The 14,672-nt window shown below is 38.8% G+C and overlaps 1 protein-coding gene across 4 annotated transcripts in view; it reads right to left on the bottom strand.

The window, feature by feature from the left end:
• The window catches only part of LOC139797539 (cohesin subunit SA-2-like), a 62,886-nt gene that overhangs the window by 41,386 nt on the left and 6,828 nt on the right, over positions 1-14,672 (bottom strand). For all 4 annotated transcript variants that reach the window (XM_071746954.1, XM_071746986.1, XM_071746975.1 and 1 more), the window contains 7 exons: positions 13,485-13,581; positions 12,312-12,388; positions 8,674-8,745; positions 5,522-5,726; positions 4,351-4,502; positions 3,046-3,119; positions 2,476-2,599 (listed from right to left, as the gene is read on the bottom strand). In XM_071746954.1, coding sequence (XP_071603055.1) covers positions 2,476-2,599; positions 3,046-3,119; positions 4,351-4,502; positions 5,522-5,726; positions 8,674-8,745; positions 12,312-12,388; positions 13,485-13,581 — 801 coding nt within the window. The remainder of the gene's footprint in view (positions 1-2,475; positions 2,600-3,045; positions 3,120-4,350; positions 4,503-5,521; positions 5,727-8,673; positions 8,746-12,311; positions 12,389-13,484; positions 13,582-14,672) is intronic.

The following is a 14,672-nucleotide window of genomic DNA, read 5'->3' as shown; positions in this document are numbered from 1 at the left end:
ACATGACCATTTGAAGAAGGGAGCATTTCAGAAGTAGCCATAACCATGGCATCAGCTTCTATAGCTATGTTAAAGAAGCAAAACTAAAACCCTTTTCCCTTTCCTGAAATTTGCCAGAAGGATCACATGGTCAGGACACAGAAGTTCACTTCAACAGCAAGCTCCTGTTTCCCAGGACTTCTTTGGGTGTTTAGTACTATAAAGAAAACCTCAACAACTTGCCCTGAAGTTCCAGACAAAGCTTGTCTAACACAGTATGAGGTCTCACGTGTGCATCTCCATTGTCTTTGCCTTCCTGTCTGCTAGTGCTGCCTTCTACATTCCCCATCCTTACTCTTCATTGTATTGATTTTCCTGTTCTTTAACTCTGAACTTTTTACACAGCCCTTCCCTTCAGCACCTGGTGCTCAGGTCAGAACCAGCTTGATTGGCTCTGGATGCTCATTTAGTATCTCTATACACCCTTGGAAGAACTCCAGTGCCTTGAACCATGAGCTAGGTGCCTGGGTTTCACAAATACACAGGTAGGTGGCTGGGTTTGCCTATAACATTATTCAGCTGCACACAGCTGTCAGATTTAGTATTGGCTGTTGCTTGGTCTTCAAAATTTAATTTCTAGCATCTGAGCATAAATTACTTGAAAATGTATCTTTATAGCACTGTTCAACAACTAGTGGGCCAAAGAAAGATCCTCATATGCAATTTTGAGCTATTACCATTGAATTTGGAGTAGCTTCTTGTACCTTGGAAATCACTTTTACACAAAAATAAAATGTTTCATATCAGGGTGAAATGGCAAAATGGTAACTAATGAGGAAGAAAGAATTATTGTATTCAAATAAAAGGCTCTGAAGGCAAAATGTTAATTTCAAACTTACTTCCCCCTCCCCTCTCCACTTTAAATCCTCCCATATGACTAAACTTAATTTCTGTTTACAGCACGGTAGATGATCCTGGCCAGGTTTTTTTCCCCCACCATTACAATACTTTTGTGGTTGTTACACTCTGGAGCCTAAATTATTTGGCAAACTTCTCTACGTTATATTCTAAAAGAAAATTGGCTCTGGGAGATATCAGTTTCTTGCCACCCACCCTCAGCAAGTTGGGATGGAAATGCTTATTAAGGAGGACTAGTGGGAAATAAGATGCAGATGTATGTACAAGCACTGCTGCCCCTGTTGCTGCCAAAAATGCCCTGCTCTCATTTTGGAATCGGGCAATTTAACAGTGGCTGCAAACCACAAAGCACAGCCAGGACTCCAACCACCAGCAGTGGCACGACACCAGCCCTCAGCCAAATGGGGAACATGGAAGACTTCTCATTTTATCTCACTCTGCTTGCACCTGCATTTCAGATAATCAGCATGAGAAACAAACAAACAAAAAAACCCACCCTATTTCCCGTTCCCAATAAATGACACTGGATGAGCTATGTGCATTAATCAGAGACACCAGCTGTTAATTTTCACTGTACAGCACTGGGAATGAAGACACATCGTTTTCAAAAATGACCTCTTTTGAGAACTCTCCCAACTGAACATATACTAAAAATGTATTCTGATCAGATAAAATTTATGCAGATGATGATGACAGTTCTTTATAAGAACTGTAGTTCTAAAAATCTAAATAATGCCTTTAGAAAAATGGTAGAATGCAAAGAAATAAGAGGCTTTGTGCTCCCCCTCCTGGCTTAGTCGTAAACTACAATTTTAATCATAGAACACGAACTACCTAAAGCCAACACAAAACTAAGGAGGTTTCTAAATTAAAATATGTAGAAGTTGGCCTGCAGAAGTACAGCATGCCAATTCACTAATTAGGCATTGAAGATAAATGTGCCTATCACCCTAAAATACCTCATGGAATCCACATGCATGAGAAAAGTGTATTTTTAGTTACTTCTTTCAGTTGTTTTTTTTTTGTTGTTTTTTTTTTTGTTTGTTTGTTGTTGGTTTTAAATTTCCATCTACTCAAAGAGAAAATACAAAATCACTATAAAGAAAAGGACAAAACCCTTTGGGAAAACTGGACTTTCAGTAAAGATTTTCTATGTCTCTTTAATTTAAAATGACAAAAGCAATATTAAAGACTATTTTACTATAGGCAACATCTGTTCACTTTTATAAAATAAAACTTCATATGTAGCCATCAAAACTAAAAGCAGAGGCTTAATCATCATTTAACACTGCACATGCTCAAAGGATACAAGACATTTTACAGTTTAGTAATGTTTCTCAATTCAGTACATATAAAAATAACTGCACACGTAGGGACATGCACTGCTACAGACCTCTGTTATTTTATGCTACAACAGCTTTAAAAATACAACCTGAAATGAAAAAGGAAGTCACTTGTTATTTGTACCATCAGAGCCTTACACATCTACTCTCAAGAATCTAAATGTTAGGATTCTTGAGAAAACAAATTACTAAAAATCCCATCTACAGCCCCCAGTAAGAAAAAGAAAAAGTTTACCTTATCATACAGCATCCATCCAATGTATTTTAAGTAGCTATCATTTAAAAAAGCATCTGGGTATGTCCTAATCCAGCTGCCAATTTCTTCAATGCAAGTTGCTCGGATCTCAGGGATCACATCACTGTGAAATTATAAAATTGTAATATTGATGCATTAAAAAATGCCTAATACATTAATTGTATTATTTTAAGTATTTTTATTTTCTGGAACTGCAGAAGGATGTACAATCCAAAGTATTTTAAAAAGTCTTCATAGCAATGCTTCAAATTAGTCTTCAATCAACAATTAGGCCACTTCTAGCTACAGATACTTCATACAATAATTATTTTGTAATTCTGGCTGTCTTCTCAACACTGCTCTATGGCCAGCAGGAAGACCTTAAGAAACATACTTGAGAGAGGTCCTTTTGTAAGCCAAAATCCCTTAAAGTAATTTAACTGCTGCATTTTCATATACATCATCAGCACCTCTAGGATGTTTAACTTAATTCTGGTACCTGAAAAATCTAAGCAAGAGTTTCTTGAGAATTCAGATACACATCAATCACAGCCTTGTTTTGACCCTTACCGGTAACGGTTCAGAAACGTCCCTTTGAAAATAGCATTCATCATGTTGTCTATCTCTAGAAGCTTCTGCTCATACTGAAATACAAAGAGAACTAAATGTTAATATTGGTCCCACAACTCACTACGTATGAAAAATTCACAGCAGTGCACTCACAACACTACTGTGCTGCAAAGTACTCGTGATTACACACGGTGCCAGCATAAAACGAGCGGTGTGTCCCTATGCTAGCAGTAGGACTTTTCCAAGTTACAACCTGATGAAAGGTTTATCAGATAGCAGCTGCTAGCCTGGATAACAAAGTACTTGTTTGATAGAGTGAGTCTTGATCTGCCAATATGCAGGAAGATAAAGCATAGCTATTAAGCCATCTTCACATACAGGTCCAAATTCTCTTTTTATGCCCTTAAACAAAGACAGAAGAAAGGCAGAAAAGGGAATTTTTAAAATACACTTATTCCACAATATGCATGTATATTAACCAAGCCCTGAAAATCTAGTTTTGAACTTCTGGAAACCTAAGTTCCTTATTAAAAACATTCTTTTGTCAATCAACACACCAAGAAGGGTGACAAGTTTGGTTTTTCTTCCCCAACACACACATTTCCTCTGTTTTTTCCCATAAGATCAGAGTTTTGATACTAAAATCTCTCACCCGAACACTTCTTTTTTCACAACAGAAAAAGGGGTTGGTTCTACAACAGAGAAGTTCATGGGAATTCATACCTCGGAACAGATGTAACTGAATCTAAGGTCAGGAGAGAAGGAACTATACTATGCTGCATGTTTGTACATCAAGTCACCACCACCCTCAAGATTTCTTACAGTTATGGGCCTGTCTCTGGGAGCTGATAAGGAGCTGCCTGGCTGAGCAGGGAAGAAATGACAGAAACTGAACAGGAAGAAAGAGACAGGTCACACCTGAAATTATGACCATTTTTTAACATATTACTTACAGAGAGATGACAGGTATTCTGTAACCTTTTCCATTTGTTTGAAATTTCATTCAAGAGCTAACATTTTGGCTTATAATTTGTACAAACATAAGAAAAGCTGCATTCTCACAAAACCAGATGCAATTACGTGTGTGTAAATATCAATTTGTGCAAAGATCAAGGGCTAATGATGCCAATTTATAGAAGCAGTTAGTAGAACAGAAAACCCAAGTTAACCATACATCTAGCAGTTATATTTGTACCACTTAATCTAGCCAGTAACCTAAAAAGAGTGTATTAACCCAAAAGCAAGCTGTCAGCAATCCTTCTTTTTACATCTTCAGACATCTCCCATACAAGACACCCTCCTAACCTCTTTTCTTTTTTTCTCTAGCTGGTCAAGTCTGTAATTGGTCCTCCTGCCACTTATCCTCTTCTTCTCCACCTCATATAATCTTTCAGCATTGTGCTTGTTGACATCAAGGTTCAGATGTACACTTATAACTGCTGTCAGAAGTTTCATTGCTAAAAAGGAAACAGACCCGACACATCCAGCTTAGCTCAGAGATATGTACCATGAATATATTCACCACTTTACCACAAAAAGGGTATGGTTTATTATCCAAAATACAAACACTGCTATATTATAGTAATTTCTTTTAAAATACAGTGCTTAATTTAAAGGAAGACAATGATAAAAAAGAAAAATTGAGTGATATTACTGGTGATTTACGACTTTTGCCTAGAGTTCTATTCAGAGAAGAAACTTACTGGACCACTCTCTTCTTAGTTTATGTAATTTTCATTTTTCTGTAAAGTATATTTGTGGAGTGGTTGATTTTCAGTAACAAAACAAGGAAAAAAAAACAAACAGCAGTGAAGCTGGCCCATAAAAGGATGAGAATCTTAATATTTTAGGTGAATTGACAAAAATTCACGTTTCTCTAAGGATTAATAGATGGTCTGCACAAATGTCAACTGGTGTTTTTAAACCTTCATAGCAAACAGTATTCTTAAAAACATATTACACTGTAAGTATTCATTGTATGGCAAAGAGGGTATTTAGTGGCTTTAAAGGGAAAAAAAAATGTAGTAGTTTCAGTATCATCATGCTGCATGGAACAAAAACATGTAACAAGCAATGTTCTTTTTAGTATAAGTACTACAAGAATAGCAGCTCTCCAAAGGAAACATTTTAAGTTAATCATTTAATGCATCCTCACCACATTAATTAGTGGAGGACAGAAAAAACCAAAACAGAAATTCAACTGCAAAAAATAGTTACTGAGGGGGAAAAAAGAATCAGAACAAAGCATAGTTCTAAAGTTAGTCATGTCAAGCTTTAAAAAAAAGTATTCTTTCAATACAAAAATTGGTCTGTCATATCTAAAGCATCCAAATTCCATTCATATAGAGGAGAAAAAATTCTTTAACAGTAATCTACGTTTGAAGAGGGCACTGTCAACACAAGGGAACAACTGAGCAGTTTTGTTTGCACGCAAGACAACAAAACCAGGGTCTATGGCAACTGCAAGTTATTTTACCTGCAAAAGTGCTTGTGTGTCTGAATGCTCTGACCATGGAGTCTGCTAAGCCTGTGAGCAGTGAGATGATAGTGTCCATCAAGTAGCTATCATACAGAATGCTGCACTGGCACTGTTGGACAAGCACTGCAATAAATTCACAGAAATTGGCCTTGAACTTCTTCCAATAGGGTCCTGATCTGATCAGTGGGTAGTCTTCATTGTCCTTCACAAGAAAGAAGAGTCAAGAGAAAACACACAAATTACTGTTGTTTGTGCACACCATTTACATCTCTCCCACCAAATGTCAGAGAGTTCTGCTGACAGGCAAAATGTCCTCAGACCTTAGTAAATTTTTCTCATGATTGTTACTGCAAAGTAGGGACATGCAACTATGTTACAAGCAAGAACAAACAGAAGCCAGCCTCTGTCCTGCTTTGGGCCAGGATAAAGGTGATTTTCTGTCTTGTACTTTTGCTTTCAGCTAAGTCTCTTGTAAGTAGCTGCACTTGCTGAAATTAACAGCAAGTTTCTCAGACAGTGTCTGCTTCTGGGACTGATAACACTCGATGTTTATAGTTACAGCCAGAGACTGGTGTGCAGAGCCAAGGACACTGCTCAGCTCTGAGGAACATTTTGCCCTCCAGAAGGAGAGAAGGAGTAAAGAGGTCCCACCTGCAGCCCTCCTTTGGGGAGGAATGGACAAGATAGATACCAGAATTGACCAAACAGAGTATTCCATCCCATACATGTCATACTGAGTATAAAGTTAAGGGATCACAAAGGTCAAGCTGGCTTCCAGCTTCCAGCTTCCTGCCCTTCCAGCCTTTCCTGCTTCCCTTCCTTCACCCGTTCCCTGCTTGCTTTGGCATCCTGGGAGGATTCCATCCGTTCATCTGCCTGTGGTCCTGATCCGTGCCAGCCTGAATCTGTGTGTTCCTGCCTCCAGCTCCCGACTGCTGCTGACCCCAGGAGTCCAGCCTGGACTTTCCCAGGGCTGCCCTGCAGCCTCAGTGGTGATGTGAGGGTTATTGAGGGAGAAGGGGGGAAGGAACATGGTATCAATTGTCCTGTATATTTGTATATATTTAGTAATTTTTCCTATTTATCATTACTGCTTCATTAAAGTTGTGTAGTTTAGTTTCCAACCCATAAGTCTCTCTCCCTTATTCTCTGTCCTTTGCTTATCAGGGAGGAGAGAGAGATTAATAGAGAGCATCTGTTACTCAGTTTAATTGCCAGGACAGTGTTAAACTGTGACAGCCTCCTAAGAGTGAGGCTGCTGGGACAGCTCAAATCTGAAAGCAATGGCTGAGGTAACTGTGATTAGGTGGGTAGGAAATGGCATGTGAAACCACAACCCCATAAATAACTTTCATTGGCATAAACCACAAGCATTCCTGGCCTCTTGTCCTTGTTCACAGGTAGTAGTGCTTCCCCAGTTCCCCATCCTTCCTGTTCATGCAAGTCCAGAAGGAAACTGAAGTGACTTAAAGCCCAGCTGCTTTGCTGTATTGCTTTTCAGTGGCATCAGTCTCCCAGGATGTACTTTTGCATGTAATTAACTAAATGTTATTTAAAACAAAAAATATGATGTTTGGGAAGAGAAAATAAACAACCATCTCATAGGGCAGGATGGGGCTGTTTTCTTCAGCAGCACTGCCAGCTTAGGAGTTTATCAGGCTACAGCTTAATGACAAATACTGAGTCTCTCACCTAAGCCACTGAAAACCACCCCAGAAGCAGTAAGTACCATTGATGTTGTGCAAAAAGCAAGTTAAAATAAAGCCACAAGAGCATTCACAGTACAGCTGATACTGCCAGGAAGAAAGCAGACAGATGGCAATTCAAATGACTTCTCACACAAAATGTGTGAAGAACACACACGTGAAGGAAGACTTTATAGATGGCAACCTCAGGCAGTGTGAGCATTTACGTCATTTGCATCTCACATATCCTAGGAATGTCTCAGAATATTAACTTGCATCCTGATAGTTTCCAGGTGTGAATCAAGCCAGAAAATTCAAAAACTTCAATAGTGATGGAAAACTTCATTTGAAGGCAGGACACTATTCAGCTGGTCCCTCAGCTGATCAAACACACCTCAGAGGTATTCCTACCCACAGCTTCACGCTCAGAATAGCTTCCCATACTTGCAAATTGCACATCATGCTCTTCTCTTGTAACTTAACCATTAAATGCTCCTGATCATGACACAGACAGTAGGGAAAACCCCTACATCTTCAAGAAATACCTACTTGATCACAGTAGCTTGCTCCTCAATCTGAAAATCAGCACAAATACAGGAAGACATCTCACTTTTTAGAAGTACTTCTACTGCCCATGTATATTATACTGGGATTTCATTTTAATGGTAGTATGTGTACTTTAAATATATAGACAGGCCAGCGGGTACACCACCTAAATTCAGACACCTAACTTGGGATTCCTCAGATTCCCCCAACACCCAGCAGAGAGAAGCAACTCCTCCAGAAACCAAGTCAAATTAGGCATTTAGCCATTCAAATCCCTTGGCTAAGGCTCCTGCTTTGACCCATCCTAAAAATGTTTCTCTCTTTCATACAGAGTCTATGGAAAGACAGAACAGTCAATGTGAAGAGCCAGCAAGGACACTGTATGGGAAGAGTCATTACAGAAAAGCTGTTTCTGTCCTCAAAATATTCTTCCTGTCAAAACTTCATGTTTGCACGTGAATGTTTTGATCTGAAATTATTCGAATGATTTGACACAAGCTCCTGAACAAACCTCTATACCTAAACTTGTGTGTGCATACATGTGTGTGCATGTACACATTCACATGAGTGCATGGAGCTTGCTGGGAGGGACAGGGAACTTGGATAGCACTGCAACTTGACATGCAATTTAACTGACTGTGAAAAATGCTATAGGAGCAACTCATCACATCCAACTCAGCAAGTCACCTTCACCTTCATTTAAAATCAATAGTCAGAAACAAGCACTTTGAAAGGATGGGTGAGTTTGTTCCAAACCAGAGGTCTAAGACAGACCAGATGAAGCAGACATCAGAAGAGCATTCGCTAACACACAATTTAAGATCATTAGTTCCAATGCATCTGCCTCCACTGGAAATGGGAACTACAGACCCAGAAAATGCTGCACTATAGTTGCAGAGAAGTACAGAAGAGGCTTACCATGTCCACTGGCCACGTAACCGTCAGGATCCAAGGATAGGCCACAAATTTCTTATACTGCAACCCAGTTTCCTGTAATGGATGAGACAGAATGTTAAAAGCTTTTTGGTGAAATGGCACAGTTAATTCATGAAGACAAAAACATCACAAACCATGCATCATATTTAAAAGCCTATTAAAACTTCAGACAATTAGTATTACATATGGCTCATGCAATCCAATGCATTAAACAAAATCTAATCCCTTCCCATGTCATTAATTTTATTTATAAGCACTTGTAAAAGAAAAACACATTTTTATTTTAAAAAAAATCAGAGTTTTCTTGCTACAAGTAAGAGAGAGCTTGGTCTTAAAACATATGTAAGGTATAACTCTTGTTATTAATTCTAAGATATGCCTCACCAGCAAATTCAGTACCCCTTTCCAACATTTCCCATACAACTAGATACTGTAAAACATCTACACTCTTGAAAAATAATTCTGAGCTTTTCAAATCATAGAGAAATGTTTTCAAGTTAGTGTGACTTGATTCAGAGGTATTTCCTCAATTCTGCTGTTATTCCAGGTCAAAAAGTATGAACTCTACAATTCTTTGCTAGGTTCAGTGCAACACAACAGGTACATCTGGCCCTACAGTTGAATGAACTTAATTCTTCCACTGCTAAACACTTCAGTAACAAAATAGGAGAGGGAATGAAACCAACAAAAGAACAAAGAACTGCTGCAAGAAAAAAAGTGCTACATACAAGAAGAAAAGCAGAAGAAAGAATAGTTTATGAAAACAAAATCCAGTTATCAAGCCCTGAAGGTCTCGTGAACCAAGGAGACCAGCCAAACAGGTTTCTTTATACTCTCCCTATCAGCCTCAAGATTCCTGGGCACCAGACACATTACTCCCCTCCCTTAAGAGCTTTGAATTTCCCAGGCACCCAGACAACCACAGAATTACTTTGGTTGGAAAAGACCTTCAAAATCATTCCAATCGTTAACCTAACACTGACAAGTCCTTAACTAAACCATACCCCCAAGTACAATCTCCAGCTGGGTGGTGGTGATGACCCTGTCACAGAACAAGGGTAAGAGCACACAGAGCACTGTCTAGAAAATCACTCACAAGGTCTAGGGAAAGGAAACTTAGACCAGAGCTGTGGCTGACACTTAGATACAGGACCCAGAGATGGCCAGAGATGACTCCATCACTACGATCCCTCTGAGCCATCTTCTTTCCAGTCTCTCAGGCTCTCTCAGCCTTTCATATGAAAGATCATTTATCATCCTCATGGCCCTTTGCTGGACTCACTCAAGTAAATCCATCTCTCTCTTTTACTGGAAAGCCCAGAAATGGACTCAACACTTCAGATGTAATCTCATCAGTGTGAGTAAAGAGGAAGGATCACCTCCCGTGACCTGCTGGCAAAGCTCTGCCAACTAAAGAAGTTGGGTTTCTTTGCTGTGAGGGCACATTGCTGGTGCATGTTCATCTTGTCATTCACAAGTACAGAGAGATCCTACTCTGTAGAGATGCTTTCCACCCAGTCAGCCCATAGTGTGCAGTGGTGCACGAGGTTACTCCTCCACAGGTTCATGGGGTTTTGCTGGAGGTCTCCATAGGGTTCCCCTCTGCCAAACTCTCCATCCTGCTGAGGTCCCTCTGAACATCAGAACAACCACCTCGTCTAGCAGCTTCTACCAGTTTTGTATCATCTGCAAACCTGCCAAGAGTACACACTGGCCTTTTGTTGTTACTGAAGATGTTAAAACATCATTGGCACAAATATCAAACCCTGAGGTTTTTTTGTGTCTTTTGTCACCAGGGTCCCTGCCCCAGTTAGAAGCAGGTCCATGTTTTCCTTTGTCTTCCTTTTGCTACTGATGTATTTGTAGACCTTTTCTTGATGGCCTTGTGTTTCTTGCCAGACTCAACTCCACTAACACTAGTGAGAATTTTGGGAAGATGTTTTGGTACATAGATGTAGTCTTGCAATGAATTAAGAAGTAAAGCAATGGTTAAATCACCAAAATGATCAAAAATGAAGAATTACAATCCAACTTTCCAATGCTATAAACAAAAAATATAAATCATAAGACAAGATACTCAAGCAGGTATCTGATAATATTTTCCACTTTCATTACTATTTTAATAGTATATACTACTACTATTATATTTTTTTTTAATATTTTTAAAACCATAGTAGTCCTATATGGCACTCCTTCTAAGCTAACCTAATCACTAAGTTACATTTCCATCTTATTTATGCAAAAAATGAGAGAGAACTACATGCAAAAAGAAACACAAGGAGGAAACAACTCACTTGAAAATAACAATTTTCCTCTTGCTCTTATTGTAGTTGTGGCTTTAAAAAAATTGGTTTAATCCTCAAGCAATTGTCTAATAACCATGGTTAACATAGAAATAGTTGCATAAGTCAACTTTTTTCTACATTAATAATGCCTTAATAACTAGACATAACACACCAGATGTAAATTAACCAAGCTGACAGATTCTGTCTTTAAAAATACTGAATTCTGTATAAGTCATTTTAGGAGTTTTCTTACAGTCAGTTTATCTGAAAACAGACAATTTCAGAACTCACTGGATATAGAATTGAAGGGGGGGGGGGAAAAAGAGACATGGAGTAACACAGAAGTCATCACTTCCTTCTGTCAGTAAAATGCTTCACTGGAATAGCATGGCAAAATACTTCCCCAAAACCAAGTTAATTGCTTTTCTAGCATGCAGAATACAGCTTCTAAGGCAACTTGTAGAACCCTTCTTTATGCCCACCAGGATAGTGAAAAGGTTACTGAGCTGTAACACACCCAGGCTGATGATAAGAACAGTCACATTTTTGTACCTCCCAGAGTGCCTACCCTCGTGCAAGTCATATCCAGGACTAATTTAGTTGGGAAAGAAGTGCAAGATTATTAATTTATGTGGCCAGACACATATCGGATCATTTCTGTCAAAAATTAGCTGAAGTGCTACTACACTTCTAAAACAAAGACCATGTTGGCAAATTCATCCTCTGTGGGATTTTCTGCAGCAGCTGGTCTTTGAGAGGTGCTCAGTTAAAGCAAGGCTGATGGCTACTGCTTGACAAATCAGTTCAGAGGTGGCAAATAGAGGAAAAAGGCACGGAGGCAACTGTGAGAGCACTGCAGAAAATCTGATGTCGGCATAACTAGCCAAGGAACAGTCAAACAGAGAAACAGTATTGTAAAGCTGTAACTTTTTCTTAACAGTCCTCAATAAATTAAGTAACAACTGTTGCGATGACAATGAAAAATCAGGAATTTGTTCTTCTTCTTCCATATGAAATAATATAGCTACAGAAAGTCATGGGCAGTATAACAGAGGACAAAATCCAACTAAAAATATGAGCTAAAAATATCTTTGAATTAGCTCATCAGTAATCCACAACAGCATTGTTTAAAGCATCTATCAACCGAGCACCGAAGAAATGTTTTTATCTGCTGCAATGCCAGGTTATTTTTACCTCTTATAACTCTGCAATCAAAAAAACTCCTAAGAGTACCACAGCTCCTGATAAGTAGCAGGAACTCTGTCCAGCTTGGCTAATATAGTAGTGCCTACTGTTTATACAAAAAAAGGCATGCAAAGTCAAAGCTGTGCCTACCTCATCGAAGCTCTCAGTCATTTTTTGCATGATGTCCTTCTTGCGCAAACTTTGAAACATCTCTGCTGTTACCATGCCTAGAAAAGTAGCATTTAAAAAAGCATTACTGACAAGAATATTACACTAATCAAGTCCAAAATCACAGTAAGGACTTAATTTTAAATTTAGAGACACCAAGAAAAGGAGACACTAGCTGTTTTATCTCTGCTTACACTTGTATGGGCAACATATAGAGATATATATATATGTACACACACACACACAGATATATATATATAGACAGGCAGATAGATATAGATAGATAGGTAGATACATACATACATACATATATATACAGGGAGATAAATTAATTTATAGTAGAAAATACTGATAAACCAAAACTGAAATTCACATGAGAGGAATCTACTGTGTGATGCCTGGTACAGCTATTTTCTCTGCCAATACATTTACTTCAAGGATTTACTAAGATTTTGTCCACTGCTAGTCAACAGCCTCAAAACATTTTCCCTAAGAGAAGGCATACTAGATAAAAACCTGAAAAAAAAAATTGAAATGTAGCTTCTTAAATGCACTCAGAGGTTTCAAACTAATGGAATAGTCTTAAAATTCTCACTTGCCAACCTGGAGCATCAAGCTAGCAAACTGTCCCCAGAAGTCTCTATGTCTCAATGTTTGTTATGAAACAGGCAGCTTCACAGCCCTCTAGTAGGAGTTTCCTCAATGTGGCAAGAGATTGCTTTCCTAGCCACCAAAGCAGGAAGCTTAACTTGCTAGTTGCTTATTTTCAAACAAAGATCCTAGCAAATTACAAAATAGATGGCAACACTGGATTCTAATGAAAATGGTCATCAAAACCACCTTCCCTGTGGGGTTGGGTTCTGCAAAGTGATGTGATGTGCCACTTCAGCAACGTGACTTTGCAAACCATGTTCAAATACAGCTCTGAGAGCTGGTATGCTGTAAACACAGAGTCAAAGAATTTAAATGGCAACATTCTTTACTGTTAGTGCTGCCCATCTGGAGTTTGTCTTAATGAACAGTACAGATTATTGTACAGTGTCTTAACAAACAATACATGATCTATGGGAGAGAAAAATTCCAGTTTAGAAAGTGCACTTCAGAGTACTCTCAGACACAGAAAACTGGAAGGGCTACTAAGAGTTGGTAAATTACCTTGACAGCCAGAGCACTGAATGAAGAAGTTGATCAGATCTAGAAGTGCCACATTCCTGTCCTGTTTATAAGCTTCAACCCAGTCATCTACTACAGACTAGAACAGATTAAAGAAACTCATTAGTCAAGAGCTGAACACAGAATACTACACACCACTGAGTACATCTACAATAAAGACAAACTAACATTGTTCCATCTCCGTTCAATTACAAAAATGAGAATAAATTTCACGCCATTTTTTTCTAATTCTAATAGCACATACAAAAGACTCCTTCAGGAGCAAAATTAAGTTTTGAACTGCTCATTCACAAGTTCTGCTGTTGGCACTGTTGGGATTCACAATACTTTACTACCTGCTAACAGGGAAAATAAAATAATAATTTTAATACTCAAAAAAACCAAAATACCCTCCTCCTGATTTCTTGTCAGCACTGAGGCAAGCGTTTCATTTTTGTGCCAGGTTTGGCTGGGACAGAGTAAATTTTCTCCAGCTAGTATGGGGCTATGTTTTAAATTTGTGACCAAAACAGTGTTGGTAACACAAGGATGTTTTAGCTACTGCTGAGCAGCGCTGGCACAGAGTGAAAGCCTTTTTTTTGATCCTTTGCCTACCCCAGCAGAGAGGAGGCTGGAGGTACACAAGAAGTTCTGAGGGGACACAGCTGGGACAGCTGACCCCAGATGACCAGAGGGATAATCCACACCATTTGGCACTATGCTCAGTAATAACAGCTGGGGGAAGAAGAAGGAAAGGGGGGACATTGGGCATGATGGAGTAACCTTGAGGTGTAATGGAGCCTGGCTTACTGCTAAACATCTGCCTGTCCACAGGAAGCAGAGAATTAATTCCTTATTTTGCTTTGCTGCCATGCATGCCACTTGCTTTATCTATTAAACTGTTTTTATCTCAAATCATGGGTTTTCTCACTTTTACTCTTCTGATTCTTTTCTCCATCCCACCAGGGAAAAGAGAGCAAGCAGCTGGGTGGAGCTTAGTGGGGCTCAACCACAACAGCTTTAAAAAAAAATAACCTCTGCACCACCTAATAACTAATATTAGCAATGGTCACTGGGAGTCGTTCTCTAGCACCTAGTTTGTACAGGAGACTAAAAAAAAGCTCACATATTACTTAATCTAAAAAGCAACTCCAAATTTCATTTCTACAGTAGTATAGATTACAGTGTACA

The sequence above is a fragment of the Heliangelus exortis genome, chromosome 1, assembly GCF_036169615.1.
Source record: "Heliangelus exortis chromosome 1, bHelExo1.hap1, whole genome shotgun sequence".
In the NCBI taxonomy this organism is placed as follows: Eukaryota; Metazoa; Chordata; class Aves; order Apodiformes; family Trochilidae; genus Heliangelus; species Heliangelus exortis.
Note: the sequence above shows the minus strand (reverse complement) of the source record. Positions and strands in the feature narration are given on the sequence as shown.